General features: G+C 40.0%; 1 protein-coding gene and 1 long non-coding RNA gene across 3 annotated transcripts in view; one reads left to right on the plus strand and one right to left on the minus strand.

Moving 5' to 3' along the window:
- Nucleotides 1–16,145, plus strand: part of DSG2 (desmoglein 2) — a 49,515-nt gene extending 33,370 nt beyond the window's left edge. For both annotated transcript variants that reach the window (XM_070629835.1, XM_070629834.1), the window contains exons 10-15: nucleotides 619–761; nucleotides 1,053–1,280; nucleotides 7,614–7,841; nucleotides 9,754–9,875; nucleotides 11,120–11,431; nucleotides 13,263–16,145. In XM_070629835.1, coding sequence (XP_070485936.1) covers nucleotides 619–761; nucleotides 1,053–1,280; nucleotides 7,614–7,841; nucleotides 9,754–9,875; nucleotides 11,120–11,431; nucleotides 13,263–14,279 — 2,050 coding nt within the window. In that variant the 3' untranslated portion in view covers nucleotides 14,280–16,145. The remainder of the gene's footprint in view (nucleotides 1–618; nucleotides 762–1,052; nucleotides 1,281–7,613; nucleotides 7,842–9,753; nucleotides 9,876–11,119; nucleotides 11,432–13,262) is intronic.
- Nucleotides 1–16,964, minus strand: part of LOC139084844 (uncharacterized) — an 81,074-nt gene that overhangs the window by 32,397 nt on the left and 31,713 nt on the right. The window lies entirely within an intron of this gene.

The raw sequence follows: 16,964 nt of genomic DNA on the forward strand, positions 1-16,964 counted from the left end.
AGACATAATGTGAACATTCTCCTTGCCCTCCCAAAGCTGTCTCTTTCCACACTAGCTCTCCTTTACTCACTTTATCAGCATTGTTTTCAGTTTTAACTGTTTCTACCTGAAAGAAGCCTATTGCTCCTAACAATCAACATTACCCCCAAAATTTTAAAGTACTTTCATTTAAGGCATTCATTGATTTGTAAAACTGACATTTAAAATATTGATAATATGTCAATAAACCATAGAATGTAAGACTACTTTTCTCCATCAGTTCTTGTTGGGTAACTAAGTTCTTCTCCAAAGGTTTAGCCCAGGTTTGTGGGAGACTAGATCAACAGCTGTGGGACAGACTGCAGAGCAACTGGCAAATGTCCTGGGTTAGAGGGGGATGTGGCCTTTGCATTTATGTCTTGGGTATGTTAGAGAAATAAGGAAAGTTCCAACTGAAGTGTAATATACAGTAAAGGGAGGGACTTTTAGTATAGTTTCAAGAAATTTAAAACATTCCCCACTAAGGCCTGTAACAAGAACGTTTATGATGAAGCAAAAAGTAAGCTGGAAAGAGTTGTAGATATTAGAGATTCTCAATTTATCCAGAATCCAAAATTAATTTTGTTTGTTTTATAACAGATATGCCAAACTCGAAGATATAGACAATTGGATCTCTGTGAATTCTGTCACATCTGAAATTAGACTTGTAAAAATTCCTGATTTTGAATCCAGATATGTCCACAATGGTACATACACAGCTAAGATTGTGGCTATATCGGAAGGTAAGTTATTAAGTAGATATGTTTCTTGGTTACGTGTATTTAGATTTTATTTTCCAACACCAAAGTTTTGATCTTGTAGAAAAACCAAATCTCTCCAACAGATAAGCCTTGACATTTCTACTTAGTGCATTAAAAGAGATTACTTGATCCAAATATGAAAACATATCTAGGATACGGAATGTCCTAATTTGTTGGCACCTTCTCTTTACCAGATTGGCAAGAGGATTCAAACTATGTGCATTGTCAGCAATATCACCAGAATATATGTATTGTTTCTTTCCTATTTTTAAGATTATCCCAGAAAAACCATCACTGGCACCATTGTTATCACAGTTGAAGACATCAATGACAATTGCCCCACACTGATCAACCCAGTGCAGACTGTCTGTGACGACGTGCAGCATGTGAACGTGACTGCACAGGACCTAGATGGATACCCATACAGCTGGCCTTTCAGTTTCTCCATCATTGACACACCAGCTGGAATGGCAGAAAGATGGAAGATCGTACACCAAGAGAGTAAGAAAAATCATTGGACTACATATTTAAATATTAAACTGTTAGAAATCTAAAATCTTCGTAATACAGGCTGTGGTTTTTTTTTTTCATAAAGTGTATTTCCAATACAGTTTTTTAAAGGAGTTTATAAAATTAAATTCTGACCATCAGGCGGACTGTCTTTTATCTGCCTATAATAAATAACCCATTTGGAGTAACAGAAAAGGAGAGAAGAAAAATGGCCTAATGTCTTAGAGATAGCTGGATATTCTCTAAATTGTTCTTAAAGTAGCTGTTTCATCTTGTGAGTTTAGGAGTACCTTGCGTGTCTTAAGCACCGCAATCAGAGTAGGTGCCATCTAAAAATCTTGACATATGGTAACAATTTCATTAAAAATAACATTTATTGATCACTCACCATGTGCCAGGCACTCTGCTGGCACTTCTTATGCATCATTGCATTTAATCCTTATCCAATAACATTATTTTCTCACCACAGCTGAGGAAACTTTGGCTTACCCAGAGTTAAGTAGCTTGTTCAAAGTCACAAAGCTCATAAGTGAGGGACACAACGCAACGAAGTGTCAGTTACTGGCCCCCCCATGCCAGATGGCCATGTGTATATATCCATATCTTGGACATATCCCCCTTGTTGACATGAGCTTTTGGGTTCCCTTCAGGGTAGTTTTTGAATGCAGAAAAACTTATCCAGAAGATCATTTTGATCTAAACAATTAGTGTTCATTTCATAAAAGTTTCAAATATAATACCCAAGTTTTTCTTAGTTTGCAAGTTTATTGTTACTTTAAGTCTAACCAATTTTTGCAGTCATTTTAAAGAGGCTTTGAATGATGTTTCGTCCAATTTACAAATTAAACACCTTCAACATTTCAAGCTATATTCGTAAGTTTAGTATATTGTTTCCTTTTTGTGTATTTCAGTGATCTGAATTAATAAAGAAAACCTTCCCATGATCTCTGTACTCCAAAATTCCTGTGAAGTTAACTTAGAAATGCATTGACCCTGAAATTCTCCTCGGTGGTCCAATACCAAACAAACCAGTGATATTTCAACCTAAAACCACAGGTCTAAATCAGTAACACAGTTACGGGCATACCGTTTTATTGTGCTTCACTTTACTACGCTTTGCAGATAATTACATTTTATACAAATTTAAGGTTCGTGGCAACCCTCAAGCAAGTCTGTCAGCGCCATTTTTCCAAGAGCATTTGCTCACTTCATGTTTCTGTGTCACATTTTGGTAATTCTCGCAATATTTCAAACTTTTTCATTATTACTATATTTGTTATGGTGATCAGTCATCTTCGATGTTACTATTGTCATTGTTTTGGAGAGCCGTGAACCACGCCCATAAAATTTTGACAGTGAACTTAATCGGTAAATTTGTGTGTTGTGACTGCTCCACTGACCGGCCATTCCCCCATCTCTCTCTCTATTCCCTGAGACACAACCATATTGCAATTAGGTCAGTTAATAATCTTCCAGCAGACTCTAAGTGTTCCAGTGAGAGGAAGAGTCGCACTTCTCTCACTTTAAATGAAAAGCTAGAAATGATTAAGCTTAGTAAGGAAGGCGTGTTGAAAGCCGAGATAGGCCAAAAGCTAGGTGTCTTGTATCAAACAGTTAGCCAAGTTATGAATGCAATGGAAAAGTTCTTGAAGGAAATGAAAAGTGCTACTGCAGTCAACACACGAGTGATAAGAAAGCTAAACAGCCTTATTGCTGATCTGGAGAAAGTTTCAGTGGTCTGGATAGAAGATCAAACCAGCCACAACACTCCCTTCAGCCGAAGCCTAAGCTAGAGCAAGGCCCTAACTCTCTCCAATTCTGTGAAGGCTGAGAGAGGTGAGGACGCTGCAGGAAAAAAGTTTGAAGTAGCGGAAGGTGATTCATGCAGGTTTAGGAAGGAAGCTGTCTCCATAACGTGAAAGTACAAGGAGAAGTAGGAAGTGCCGATGTAGAAGCTGCAGCAACTTAGCCAGAAGATCTAGCTAAGATCGGTAATGAAGGTGGCTACACTAAAAAACAGATTTGCAATGTAGACAAAACAACCTTATAGTGGAAGAAGATGCCATCTAGGACTTTAACAGCTAGAGAGGAAGTCTGTGCCTGGCTTCAAAGGACAGACTGATTCTCTTGTCAGGGCTAATGCAGCTTGTGACTTTAAATTGAAACCAGTCTAAATCTACTCTGTGCTCTGTAAATGGAACAACAAAGCACATCTGTTTACAACATGGTTTACTGAATATTTTAAGCCCACTGTTGAGACTTACCCCTCAGAAAAAAAATTCCTTTCAAAATGTTACTGCTCATGGACAACGCACCTGGTCATCCAAGAGATCTGATGGAGATGTACGAGATTAATGTTGTTTTCATGCCTGCCAACACAACGTCCATTCTGCAGCCCATGAATCAAGGAATAATTTCAACTTTCGATTCTTACTATTTAAGAAGCACATTGCATAAGGATATAGCTGCCATACGTAGTGATTCCTCCGATGGATCTGGGCAAAGTAAATTGAACCTGGGAAGGATTCACCATTCCAGGTGCCATGAAGAACGTTTGTGATTCATGGGAAGAGGTCAAAATATCAGCATTAACAGGAGTTTCGAAGAATTGGATTCCAATCCTCCTGGATGACTTTGAGGGGTTCAAGACTTCAATGCAGGAGGTAACTGCAGATGTAGTGGGAATAGGAAGAGAGCTAGAATTAGAAATGGAGCCTGGAGATGTGACTAAATTGCTGCGATCTCATGATAAAACTTGAACGGATGAGGAGTTGCTTCTTATGGATGAGCAAAGAAAGTGGTTTCTTGCGATGGCATCTTTTCTTGGTGAAGATGCTGTGAAGACTGTTGAAATGACAACAAAGGATTTGGACTGTTACGTAAACTTCGTTGATAAAGGAGCAGCAGGGTTGGAGAGGACTGACTCCAATTTTGAAAGAAGTTCTGTGGGGAAAATGCTATCAAACAGCATCGCATGCTGCAGAGAAATCATTCATGAAAGGGTCAATCGATGTGGCAAACTTCATTGTTGTCTTATTTTAAGAAATTGCCACAGCCACCCTAACCTCCCGCAACCACCACGCGGATCAGTCAGCAGCCATCAACACTGAGGCAAGACCCTTCACCAGCAGAAAGATTGCTGCTCACTGAAGGCTACTCACTGATGGTTAGCATTTTTTAGCAATAAAGTTTTCTTTTTTTTTTTTTTGAGGAAGATTAGCCCAGAGCTAACATCTGCTGCCAATCTTCCTCTTTTTTGCTGAGGAAGACTGGCCCTGAGCTAACATCCATGCCCATCTTGCTCTACTTTATAGTGTAGGATGCCTGCCACAGCATGGCTTACCAAGTGGTGTGTAGGTCCGCACCTGGGATCCAAACCAGCAAACCCTGGGCCGCTGAAGCAGAACATGCAAACTTAACCGCTGCACCACCGGGCCAGCCCCCAGCAATAAAGTATTTTTTAATTAAGATATGTACATTGTTTTTTAGACATAATGCTGTTGCAAACTTAATAGACTACAGTATAGTGTAAACATAACTTTTATATACACTGGGACACAAAAACATTCTTGTGACTCACTTTATTGCAGTGGTTTGGAACCAAACCTACGAGATCTCTCAGGTTTGCCTATACATGTGTTAAATTGGAGCTACAAAGCTGTCATATTAATAGGGCTAATTTTCCTAAAAATATGACAAATATATAAACACAACAAATACAAATAAATTCTTTACAAAAATATTCAAACTGTGTCTTTAATTTGCTTAAACATTTCTATACTTAATTCAAAGTCTTCTTAGGGTTTGTGTACTTACTTGAAGAAGACAGCTATGCCCTCAGTTAACTCAGATTTTCTCTCCACTAAGGATGACAGTCACTGTCCTGATTAATTGAGGTTACTCCAGATCAAGTTTTCAGCTAGCATGAGCCCTGGGGGGGCAGACATCCAGATGATTCTTCTTATGGTAATTAAGTCACAGGCATCAAAACTTGAACAGTGGTTGGTCTCCTGGCTCATGGTATCTCCTTCTGGACTCACAGAGGCCTGGGACTCCCGCCTCAGCTGAACACTGGAGTGGAGTTTGCCTTTCTTTGCCTAAGATATGTGAATGTGTTTTGCATTGAACTTGCTGGGATTCCAAGACTTTTTTATTTTATCTAAGAAACACGTGAGTTTGGGAGATGCCAGGCACTGTTCTCAGCACTTGAGTGATATTAACAACCCTAGAAGTTTGGCCCTGCTGTGGTCAACATTATATAGATGAGGAAACCGAGTTTGACTGGTATTCTCAAGGTCACAGCTTGTTAAGAGCTGGGGCTGGGATTTGGGCCCAACTAGACTAGCTCTGGAGTCTCTGCCTTTATGCTGTGCTGCCTCTCCAGACACACAAATGGATTTCCTATCTAAAGATAAAGGGGTTGGAATTTGATAGGTTCTTGAATTTTTCATAGTCTTAGAAACAAAACACTCTTAAAGATATACATGTTCGAGTGTTATAACAGGAGGTCACTGAGATTATACTTCATTTATCTAGGCACTTTAGAGGGAAGATTCTGTAAGCCAGGCTTTTTTCTCTTTGGTTACGTAATAAGGTGATTGGCCAACTGTCATGATAATAAATAGTCCTATCTGTTTGTATTTATTGGGGAAAATTTTAAAATACAGAGACCAATAAGGTGGACACCCTTGTACCTACTACCTAGAATTAAAAGAATGTTACCAAAGGAATATTTGTCAGCCTCTTTTTTTATGATAAAGTACAAGTCCTGCTGTGTCCTTCGTCCCGTCCCCCCCCCCCCCCCCCCGCCTACCCCCTCAGAACCAATCGTTAATTTAGTCATATCCTTCCAGGCCATGTTTTCCTGGATTTTTTTTATGAGCTCATATTTCTTAAGTGAATGATTAGGTGCTTTCCTCACATCTCCAAAGCTTTCGGGATGATTTAATAAGTATATTTCTAGCTGTGCAGATGAAATTCCACAAAACTTGGGCCTTAAAATGAGAAGAGGCTGTCTTTTAGCTCCAAAAATAAATAAAAGCAAAAACCCAAAACACTTCATTTTTATCTTTATATTTATCCGTCTTTACATGTCTTGAAGGCAAATTATTTTTTAATGTTATACATGTATCAGATAATGTTTCAACTATTCTAAGTGATTGTTTTTACTCATATGAAAACTGGTCATTATTTTTATTCATGTGAAGGAAAAATTTAGAAATAATCATCAGTCACATTTAAAAAAAAGTAAGATGAAAGGTCATTCACACAACGCTTCCTGTGTAATATTCTTGCCAAAAATGTATAACCTGAATCCAATCATGAGGAAACAATCAGACAAATTCAAACTGGAGCATTCTTTGAAATAAGTGGCCTCCAAAAACATCAAGGTCCTGAAAGGCCAAAAAGGAGATTAGGACTGTTCTAGATTATTAACAGAAACTAGGATGACAACTAAATGCAATTGCCTAATCCTTGATTGGATCCAGGATCAAAAAAGAAAACAGAGAAAAACAGAGAACTATATAGGACTTTATTACTACAATTGAAAAGTTTGAATATGGGTTATATATTAGATAGTAGTATATCAATAATAAATTTCTAAAGAGGGCTGATGTCCTTTGGTCTTAGAAGGTATATGCTGAAGAATGTCATGATATATGCAACTTGAAAGAGTTCAGGGAAAAAAACGTGTGTGTAGAGAGAGAAAGTATTGTTGTAAAATGTAAACAATTTGTGAAGGGTATATCAGTATTCATTGTAATATTCTTTCAACTTTTCTGTAGATTTGAAATTTCTCAAAATGTTGAGTATACAGTGTTGGGAACAAAAAGGAGGGGACTAAATGAAACAAGATTGGCCCATTGTTGAAAATTACTAAACCTGGAAATGGATACCATGGGGGTTAATTGTGCTCTTCTCTCTATTACTGTCTGTTTGAAAATTGCCCTAATAAAGTTTTTTAAAGAAATGGTAAAATAAAGACCATTCATCGGAAATGTCACTTAACTCACCACTTGTTTGTCACTCTATTCCCAGTACATGGAACAGTTCCTAGCATTTGGTAGACCACACGTATTTGCTAAAATTAATCATAAAAGTAAGGTGTGTACAAATCCAATCCTTTGCTATTAACCTGCCTATTTGGAGTGTCTGCACTAACTTTGTGAAGCACCTAGTGTGAATTCAATAGAGAAGTTGAGGAAGAATAAAACTAACTGGAGCTAAAGATTATTAGCAATTAAAGAATGTTTCTGTAACTTAATCTCACGCCTTCCATGGTAATTGCTCATTTTTATTTCCTTTTGCCTCCTGCCCGCCTAGGTACCAGTGTGTTACTGCAACAAAGCGAACGAAAGCTTGGGAGAAGTGAAATTCCGTTCCTGATTTCAGATCGTCAGGGCTTCAGTTGCCCTGAGAAGCAGACCCTTGATCTCACGGTTTGCAATTGTCTGGATGGCGGTGGGTGTGTAGAAGCACTGCGTGACTCCTATGTTGGCCTGGGACCCGCGGCAATCGCGCTAATAATTTTTGCTCTTCTGCTCTTGCTACGTAAGTGTCTTAAAAGCCACTCTTTGGCTCTTTTAGTAACTTACTTGTTACTCGTTAGAGTCGTAACTTACTACTCGTGCTGTGTTAGTGTAGTGGTCATTGATTTCTTTAGAGTTATTCTTTAACTACACTAGAACACTTTTGAGGGTGAATAGGGGAATAATCATTGATCAGTGATAAATTCACCAAAAGTTATTGTAGCACGCTTCAGAATTTTGTTTTATAAAAATGAATCATTTGCTGATTAAAATAACCAAGGTTGTTAGGCATACTCTTCAACACCCTTGTAACAGAAACCTCGTTGGTGTCCCCAGTTTGATAGCTCTGTGATGGAGGGATGTTGTCTCTTCTTCACTGCCCAGTGCCCAGAACAGTGCCTTGCACATAGGAGGCTCAGAAAAGATTTTTGTTGCAAGAATTTGAGTTATGGATACAAGGTTATTTTAAAAACTCAGCTTATCCCCATGGTTCCTTGCTTTGCACACTCACCGTGTCAGAGCTCCACCTCCCGATACCCTCTTCTTGACTTGGCCCTTCACCAGCTCCAACAATAGACAGACCCTCTGAGCGCTTTGCTCCCCAACACTGACAACCACCTGCCTTCCCTGCATGCCCTCCAAAGACCTGGGGTTTCCTTTCATGGAAAGAACCAAGAATTGCAGCCTGGGGTCATGTGGAATACCACTCCACTTGACCACTGAACATGGGCAGAGGACTCAGCTATTGCAAAGACAGAGGAGGAGCTTGTCAAAGCCATTAGTAGATGTGCCATTGAATGCACAGCACTCAACAGTTTGCAGTGTACTTTTCCACCGTCATCTCTATTTTATGGGTGAAGTACAGACACATGATGGTAAATGACTTGTCTCAGCTTACCAAGTTGTCGGGAAGTAGGTGCTGGAGCTGGGACCAAATCTTTTACCCGGGGGTTCCTTGCACTGCCTTCTCATCTCATATTCCCCGGGGCCTAATATGGCTTTTGGCACATGCAGACATTTGATAAGTATTTGTTGAATTTGTTGAAATTGTTTAATTGCCCCTAGCTGATTTCAATCTTTTTATCACTGACAGTAGGTGCTGTCAACTGTTTTACATAAAAAGGAATCTAGGGGGTAGTCAGTTCATCACTGGACGCTGCCAACTGGGAGTGGCCATGAAAGCTAGTTTGGGGTGGATTGCTGCAGGTGTAGTTAATTCTTTACTACACTGATCACGGGGCCAGCATGGGCCTTCACTTCCTCCTAGAGGTAGAATAAAATTTAAGGAGGGAGTTTTGAAATTTGATTGAATCCTAGATGAAATGTTATATATATAGTCTAAGGGTTTTTAAGGTAGAAGCGCTTTAGAAAATAGTATTTAGGTAATTCACAGGTTAATTGGAACCTCAGTGAGTCCTGCCCTGTGCTAAATTCCATTGTAGGGTGAAGTGGTAAAGTATTAATAGAAGTTCCAATGTTCTAGAATATTTGAATATATTAACATTTTCCTACCCTTAGGAGCTTTTGATTTTTTTTAACACATATATAAATATTTTTTAGATAGTGAATTTTCTCATATTAAAAATTAAAGTGATTTAAAAGAAAATTTAAGTCTTGAAGTTGGTTTTGATGATTTGGATACTATTGAATCCAGTCTTGGTGTTCCATTCGGTAACCAGAGACAGCCTCTGTGATGAACGTGGTCTCTGAATCTGTGAGACTCCCTCATCCTGCCTTCAGGCTTTGGTATAACTCACCCAAAACAAGCTTGATGAGGTTGGATCAGGGGAAGAAAAGAAAAACAGAAAAATAGGGCTGCAAATAAGCAAAGACTGAACTCCAGGAAGAGATACACACATTGCAAAATTACGCAATATGAATTTAGAAATATGTCAGAACTAACCTCCTCTGCACCCAATTTTGTCTCTGTCCAGTTGTACCGCTTTTACTGCTGATGTGCCATTGTGGAGAGGGCGCCAAAGGCTTCACCCCCATCCCCGGCACTATAGAGATGCTGCATCCTTGGAATAATGAAGGGGCGCCACCTGAAGACAAGGTCAGATAATCACATATTGATGTAACTTGTCTTCTTCTCTGAGTTAAAGGGGCCTTGGGAAGTGTTTCTAACGTTTTTCGTCATGAGAGAGTAAAATGGTTATTACAGATTTTATGGATATGCCTTTGTTAAACAAAGGGTTTGAAGGACAGTATAGTTTGTGTTTGTTGCCAGGGCAGAGCTGAAGTGGCTTTGCTCTACTGTGACAGGTCCTGTGTTACAGAGAATGGAAGAAAAAGGTCAAGTAGTAACACAGAGAAAGCACAACAAAGGTGAGAGAGAGCAAAAGTGTGTAGGGATTTAGGATAGAAATTTTGCTCCCAATATTAAATGGGCAACCTTTCTCAACCAGATGCTTTTCCATTGCCATTCTCCTCGATACATAGGGTTGGCAGAGGTGTGCCTACAACCTCATAACAGTTGTAAAACGTTGCAAAATCCCCTCTCCTATCTACTTAATAGCCCTCTCCCATTTTCTCTCTATTGCATCTCCACACTGGGTGTCTCATCAGCATCCACAGTGAGCACCGTGTCTAATAGGATATGATTTAGCATCAGGTGTCAGAGAACTCAGCATAACGGTGGCTTAAGTATAAACCTGGGCCATCCAGGACCAATGTGATGATGTCTCCACAACATGACCCCTGGTTCCTCCTTTCTTGCTATTCCTGCATGGATGAGTTTCATTCCCACACTGTCCTAATGGACCGGACACTAGCTAGTATCCCCACATTCCAACCAGCAGATAGGAGAAAAGTGAAGGAATGCTTTTGAAGAACACTTCCCAGAAGTTGAATACACCATTTCTTCTTGAAATTAAATTAAGCAGAACTTAGTCATCTGGCTAGACCTAGAAGCAGTGGAGGCTTGGAGTTATAGTCTTTATTTGGGGCCTCTATGTGTCCACCTAGAAAAACAAAATAAAGATTTAATAACTGGAGAAGATGCATCAAACTAGAGGAAAGTTGAAATGCCATTGGTGCCAATAGAGCAAATGAACTGAGACCATATTTAAATCATTTTTGTTTTTTCCTTTTGTTATAATCAGCTAACAAAACAAGAAGGTAGAATAGGGATCTTCAGAAGACTCAAATGGAAGTTATTCAACCCAAAATATTTTTCCTGATTTGCCTCTGTGTAGACAGCTTATTCCCTTCATATGCCCACTTAGCTCAGATCCTTCTACCGCCCATCCTGACGCTCCATCCTTCTGACGCGGTTCTCAACTGTATTTGCTGTCACAGGTGGTGTCCTCATTTGTGGCGGCAGATCACGGAGTGCATGTAAGCAGTGGAGTAGGAGGTGTAACAAGCAAGACCATCACCAAAGGAAGTAGCTCTTCTTGCTATACCAAAGGGCATGAGGTGGACGGAAGATGGAGAGAACGCAGACGCCTTATTTCTGTTGACCCCCCCCAGGTTACCGAGTTAACAAGAGTCATAGACTCCGAAACCATTACGACCACAAGAACCACAGGGGCTTCCAGAGACATGACCGGAGCTGAAGCAGCTGCCGTGGCCCTGAGTGATGAGTTCTTAAGAAATTATTTCACTGAGGTAAGGATTTGTTTTTATGTATAGGGGAAAAAAAATTTATATATGAATATGGTATTATTAGGGTAATGATTGCCTCGGATCCAAATGGGACTTTGTTTTTTTTAAAAGAATGCTTCCAGGCAATGAGGAAGAGACGTGACCCACCGAGTCAGTCAGTGGAAATAATAAATGACTCCACAGTCTTACTTCTCACAAAGGCTTATTTCTCACTTCCATTCATATTTTGACCACTTGATGCATGCGGCTCTGCTCCATGTCATCTGCATTCCAAGGCGAATGTCATGTCAAGGGAGCAGATTGTGCCTGGAAAGCTGCTGTCCTTGGGCCACAGGGAACAGCACTGCAGAACCAGGCAGTGTCTCCTAGAGACACTGCCTTTCCTCACTCCCATTTCATTGGCCAGAGTGAGTCACATGACTAAACCAGATGTGAGTGGGTCAGAAAGTATAATCCCTGTGCAGGAGCAGGCTTGATAGGGTTGGGCCTGGTGGAGGGGAGAGAATGTGTGACCTGAAAAACACAATCTGTTATGTCCGTTTAAATTCTCTCTTCCGAATGAGAGTACATGGCTTCACAAAAAATTATGAGGGAAGATGACGAGATGCAGTCAGGTAGCTCTTGCCTGGAATTAGGAACTAGAAGCAGGCGGAGTGACTTTCTTGAGAACAAGGTCCCTGTGTCCCGCCTGGGGATGGGCAGAGTCAGGGTGTCAGGCATCTGAAGGACGCTTGAGACGAGTAGGGGGTGGGCTTCCGTGGAGGCCAGTTTATTTCTGTCCCCTGTCTTCTAAATGGTTGCAAGTTACTGGAGCCCTTCCCCAGTGTCTGCTCCCTTCCACCCTCCTTTCATACCATCTCCTGCCCAGCCCAGGGATCAGCTTGACAGAGACATGATGAGGTCATGTCAAGGGAAATCATTTTTCCCTCCTCTCTCTCACTGCCAAGCTCCATGCTGGTGCCCTGTTTGTTTTATTTTGATTTTTTCTTTCTCCATGCTAATCCTGTTCCAGTCATTCTTGGTTATGTATGTGTGCACAACTTAATTCAGAAATCGTTTCAAATGTATCAGAAAATTTGCAAGAATAATGGAATTTTTAAGCTTTTGTATACTCTTTACCCAGATTACCCAATTGTTATGTTAACATTTTGCCACATTTGCTATTTGCCTTCCCATTCTCTCTCTCACACCCACACGCGTGCACACGCACACACATCCACGCATGCACATTCTCTTGCATTCCCACAGTTACAGTGAACAGATTTAGAGATTTAACAATAGCACATATATTCCTTACTTCAGTTTAGCCAATTATCACAATAATGTCTTTTATAGCCATTTTTTTTCCTGTCCAGGACCTAATTAAGGGTCCTGCTTTCCATTTAGTTGTCTTGACACTTTACTTTAATCTGAAACAGTCTCCTCCACCTTTCTTTGTTTTTCACAATATTAATTTTTTTTCTTTTTCTTTTTCTGAGGAAGATTTACCCTGAGCTAACATCTGTGCCAGTCTCCCTCTATTTTGTATGTGGGACGCTGCCACAGCATAGCCACCAATAAGTAGTGTAGGTCTGTGCCTGGGAACCAAACCCGGGCCACCAAAGCAGAGCGCACTGAGCTTAACCAGTAGGCCATGGGGCCGACCCCATGCATTTAATATTAATATTTTTTAAGAATACAGGTCAGTCGTGTTGTAGGATGCCCCTCAGTTTATGTTTCTCTGATGCATCCTCATAATTAGACTCAGGTTATGCATTTTGAGCAGGAATATAGAGTCTTGTTTTTAAGTGAAGTTGTGCCACTAGTTATGTGTCTGTTTTTATTTCCGTTTTAGAAAGCGGCCTCTTACACTGAGGAAGATGACGTTCACCTGGGCAAAGATTGCCTTCTGGTTTATTCTCAGGAAGAAACTGAATCTCTACATGGTTCCATTGGCTGTTGCAGTTTTATTGAAGGAGAACTAGATGATGGCTTCTTAGATGATTTAGGAATTAAATTCAAGACACTAGCTGAAGTTTGTGTGGGTCGGAAAATAAATATAGATATGCAAATTGAGCAGAAGCCAAAACCTGTGAGAGAAACAGGTGTGAAGACAGCTTCCCGTTCACTCTATGAGCAAACTAAGGTTAATTCAGAGAATGCTTCCTCCTCTGGTAGTAGCTTTCAAGTTCCAGAACACTTGCATGAAGCAAATGCAGAGAAAGTAACTCAGGAAGTAGTCACTGAAAGGTCTGTATCTTCCTGGCAGGGTCAAAAGGTGCCTCGACCACTTCCTGATCCATTGCCTCCTGGTAATGTGATACTGAAAGAAACTTCCTATGCCACAGGCTCCACCATGCCACCAAGTACTATGATCCTGGGTCCTAGCCAGCCACAGGGCCTGATTGTGACAGAGCGGGTGTATGCTCCAGCTTCTACCTTGGTAGATCAGCATTATGCTAGTGAGGGTAATGTCACGGTTACCGAGAGAATAATTCAGCCGAACGGGGGGGTGTCTGGTCCTCTGGAAGGCACTCAGCAGCTGCCAGATGCACATTATGTTATGGTCAGGGAGCGAGAGAGCTTCCTTGCCCCCAGCCCGGCTGTGCAGCCCACTCTGACCATGCCCAGTGTAGCAGTAGGCCAGAACGTGACAGTGACGGAAAGGGTGCTAACACCTGCTTCCGCTCTGCAGTCCGGTTTCCAAATTCCTGCTGAAACCTCTGTCACGGCCAGAAAGACTGTGGTTTCTGGAGCTGGAGTCACTGGCCCTGCTCCAAACTTCAGTTTAGAGGAGTCTGGTCATTCTCATTCTACTGTAACCGCATCTTCCACCAGAGTCTCCAAGCACAGCACCGTCCAGCACTCTTAGTCCTAAGCAGCAGTCAGCCACAGCCTGACCCAGAGTTTACCCAGCAGGGACTGACTGCATGTTTTCAATGGACCTGGCTCTTCAGGAGTCTTACAGCCGTAAGAGGCACACAGACATTGGGCTTAAAATTTTACTTAATTACATACACACCAAGGGCCTCACTGTCTCAGCTTCCAGCAGTGTACTTCAAAAATGCTCCAGGATTTACCAAGGGTATAGTGGTCGTGCTGTGTCCTAATTGCCTTTTAGTGGCAAATGGCCAAACAATATTCACAAAGCAAGTTAAATAGAGTAAGTCGGACTTCTAAGAATTTACCAAATGAACACAGAGTATCCAGCTCATCACCATCCAGGAGAGCCCCCAGGGGGTTGAGTGGGCCCCTTTGCTCACCCTGTTAACCTTTAACCCTGCTGTGCTGTACTCCGTACTTTACTGCACCTAGCAGATCACCAATAATTCATTTATCCAAAGATTACATGCACAGTCTGGGCAACCAGTTTGTTTTCTTGTTTTCCATAAGACTAGAGGCCTTTCAGTCTGTGGTAAATTGACTGAATTTTGCGATACTGACATGGTAAGCACACACATTGTATGTTTCTGTGCATGTAACTATGTGTGTGCATGTGACTCTGTGTGTGGGTGTGCATGTGTGTGTGTTGTATGACTTTAAAAACAGCATTATAGCTTCCCTTTGTCTCTCAGTAATCATGAAAATATTGAACACCTCAAGTGCAGTTGTATAATCCAGGGAGAAATTTATAAATATAAAATCACTTTACTTTTTATAGTAATACTATGATATTAAAAAAACCCTCAGGGTACATTATCTTCTAATTTAGTACAGCTGACTTAACTGCTAGACTATGTACACTGTGGTAAGAACTATCCTTATTTCACTGTTGTATCCTCTTTGCCTAACGTGGGTGCCAAATCAATATTTGTGGAATACAACTGAATTTTAGAAGCTACTCTCTTTTATCTACAATTGCAAAAAATATTGAAAGACCCTGTAATTTTTATAATTATGAGTTTGAAATTCTGATCTTATTCTATGTCTCAAAGTCATTGGCTAGCTGGTCATGACTTCCTACAGGGGTATTAAATATGATATAATTGACCTGAATTTGTACAACATCCTCGCCCCTTTTTTTTAAAAGTGATTTGGCTGTTTTGGACAAATAAATAGATTGTATTTTTATTGCTCCTTGAAAAAATAATCCATTTCATGTTTCAAAGTATCTGTGCATATCCATAATAATTTATATAAATATTCTCCATAGCAAAATAATTTTCATAAATTTTAAAGACTATGTAATTTCGTGATTTTTCAGGATATTTTGCTAGGGAAATGAATATTTAAAAATTCATTTTGTACATATTTTTGAAAATATTATTGACTTGAATTGTGTTGTGCAAAAGATTTATACTTTTTACTCCTACTGACTATTAATGGGTAAAAGGCAGATATTTTTAGACACCGTAAGCCTGTGGCCAAGATGAAGGTCATTCTTCCATGATCCAAATTTTTAACTCTCTACTTAGTAATTGTTGCTTTTTTTTTTTCCATTATAGACTTAGTAGTTATATTTTACCAAGTATGCAACAGGAATATCACTACTGTGTGCAAATGTAAATATGACCTATGTACTCCGAACAAACACAACTTGGTCTTAAAGGTCGTCCTTGGGCAGGCCTGAAAAACTTAGCCTGTCTCTTGTATATATATAGCATAATCACAGTTTCTAAATGGCTTTCTTTGTACCTGAAAGGGTGATTTGTATTAGTTTTTACATGTGTTGCTTGGGAGACTATATTTGTATGTGTATCATCAAAATATTTAAATAAAAAGATGATCTTTAGAGCGACCGTTTGCCCCTATCTTTTTATTGCTCCATTGTATTTTACAAGGAATATAGCTGGTGGTTAGGGGAGGAGGCAACACCCCGAAGGCAGGTATTTATTGGACTTTGGTATTTTATTGTGAACTGGTTAAATCCAGCTCAACCAACCTCATTGGAAGAGCATATTTCCCTTCCTAAGTAGAGTAGACACAAGAATGCCCAGTTAAATTTGAGTTTCAGATCAATAATGAGTAGTAATTTAATTACACTAAAAAGTGTAAGTTTGTCTTACAGTGAAAAAATTATCTGTTATCTGAAATTCAAATTTAACTGGGCACTCTGTATTTCTATTTGCCAAGTCTGGCAACCTTGTTCCTAAAAGACTGAAGTTTTCTCCCTGCCCAGCAAGCAACATTGGAGGAACCTGTTGGATTGGGCTAAAGAAGGCTTGCATGTCTGACCCAAAGAGGTGAAATCATTCAAACAATGTTGAGAGGCTGTTTTAGTTGCTTGTTATAGTTTACAAGGGAAAAGATCAGAGTTTCTGCCTATACTATAATGTCACATCAAGAAATATTTCACAACACTGGTGCATCAAGACATCCAAAAGCATGACAACTGTGGGATATTTCCATAACTCCGGGGCTCCCAATCCAAGAGGCACATGGGAGCAACTTTTGGTTGATTGCATGTATCTCTACAGACATATTCTAATCATCTCTGTGTCAAAATTTATACAATAAGACATTGCTTATCAAGTATCACCTAGAAATGAAGTGTTTTACATAACTTCCAGATAATTTAATTTTAACATACCAAAATTTCTTGGTTTCTATTTAAGTG

Source organism: Equus przewalskii, chromosome 7 (genome assembly GCF_037783145.1).
Source record: "Equus przewalskii isolate Varuska chromosome 7, EquPr2, whole genome shotgun sequence".
NCBI classification, from domain to species: Eukaryota; Metazoa; Chordata; class Mammalia; order Perissodactyla; family Equidae; genus Equus; species Equus przewalskii.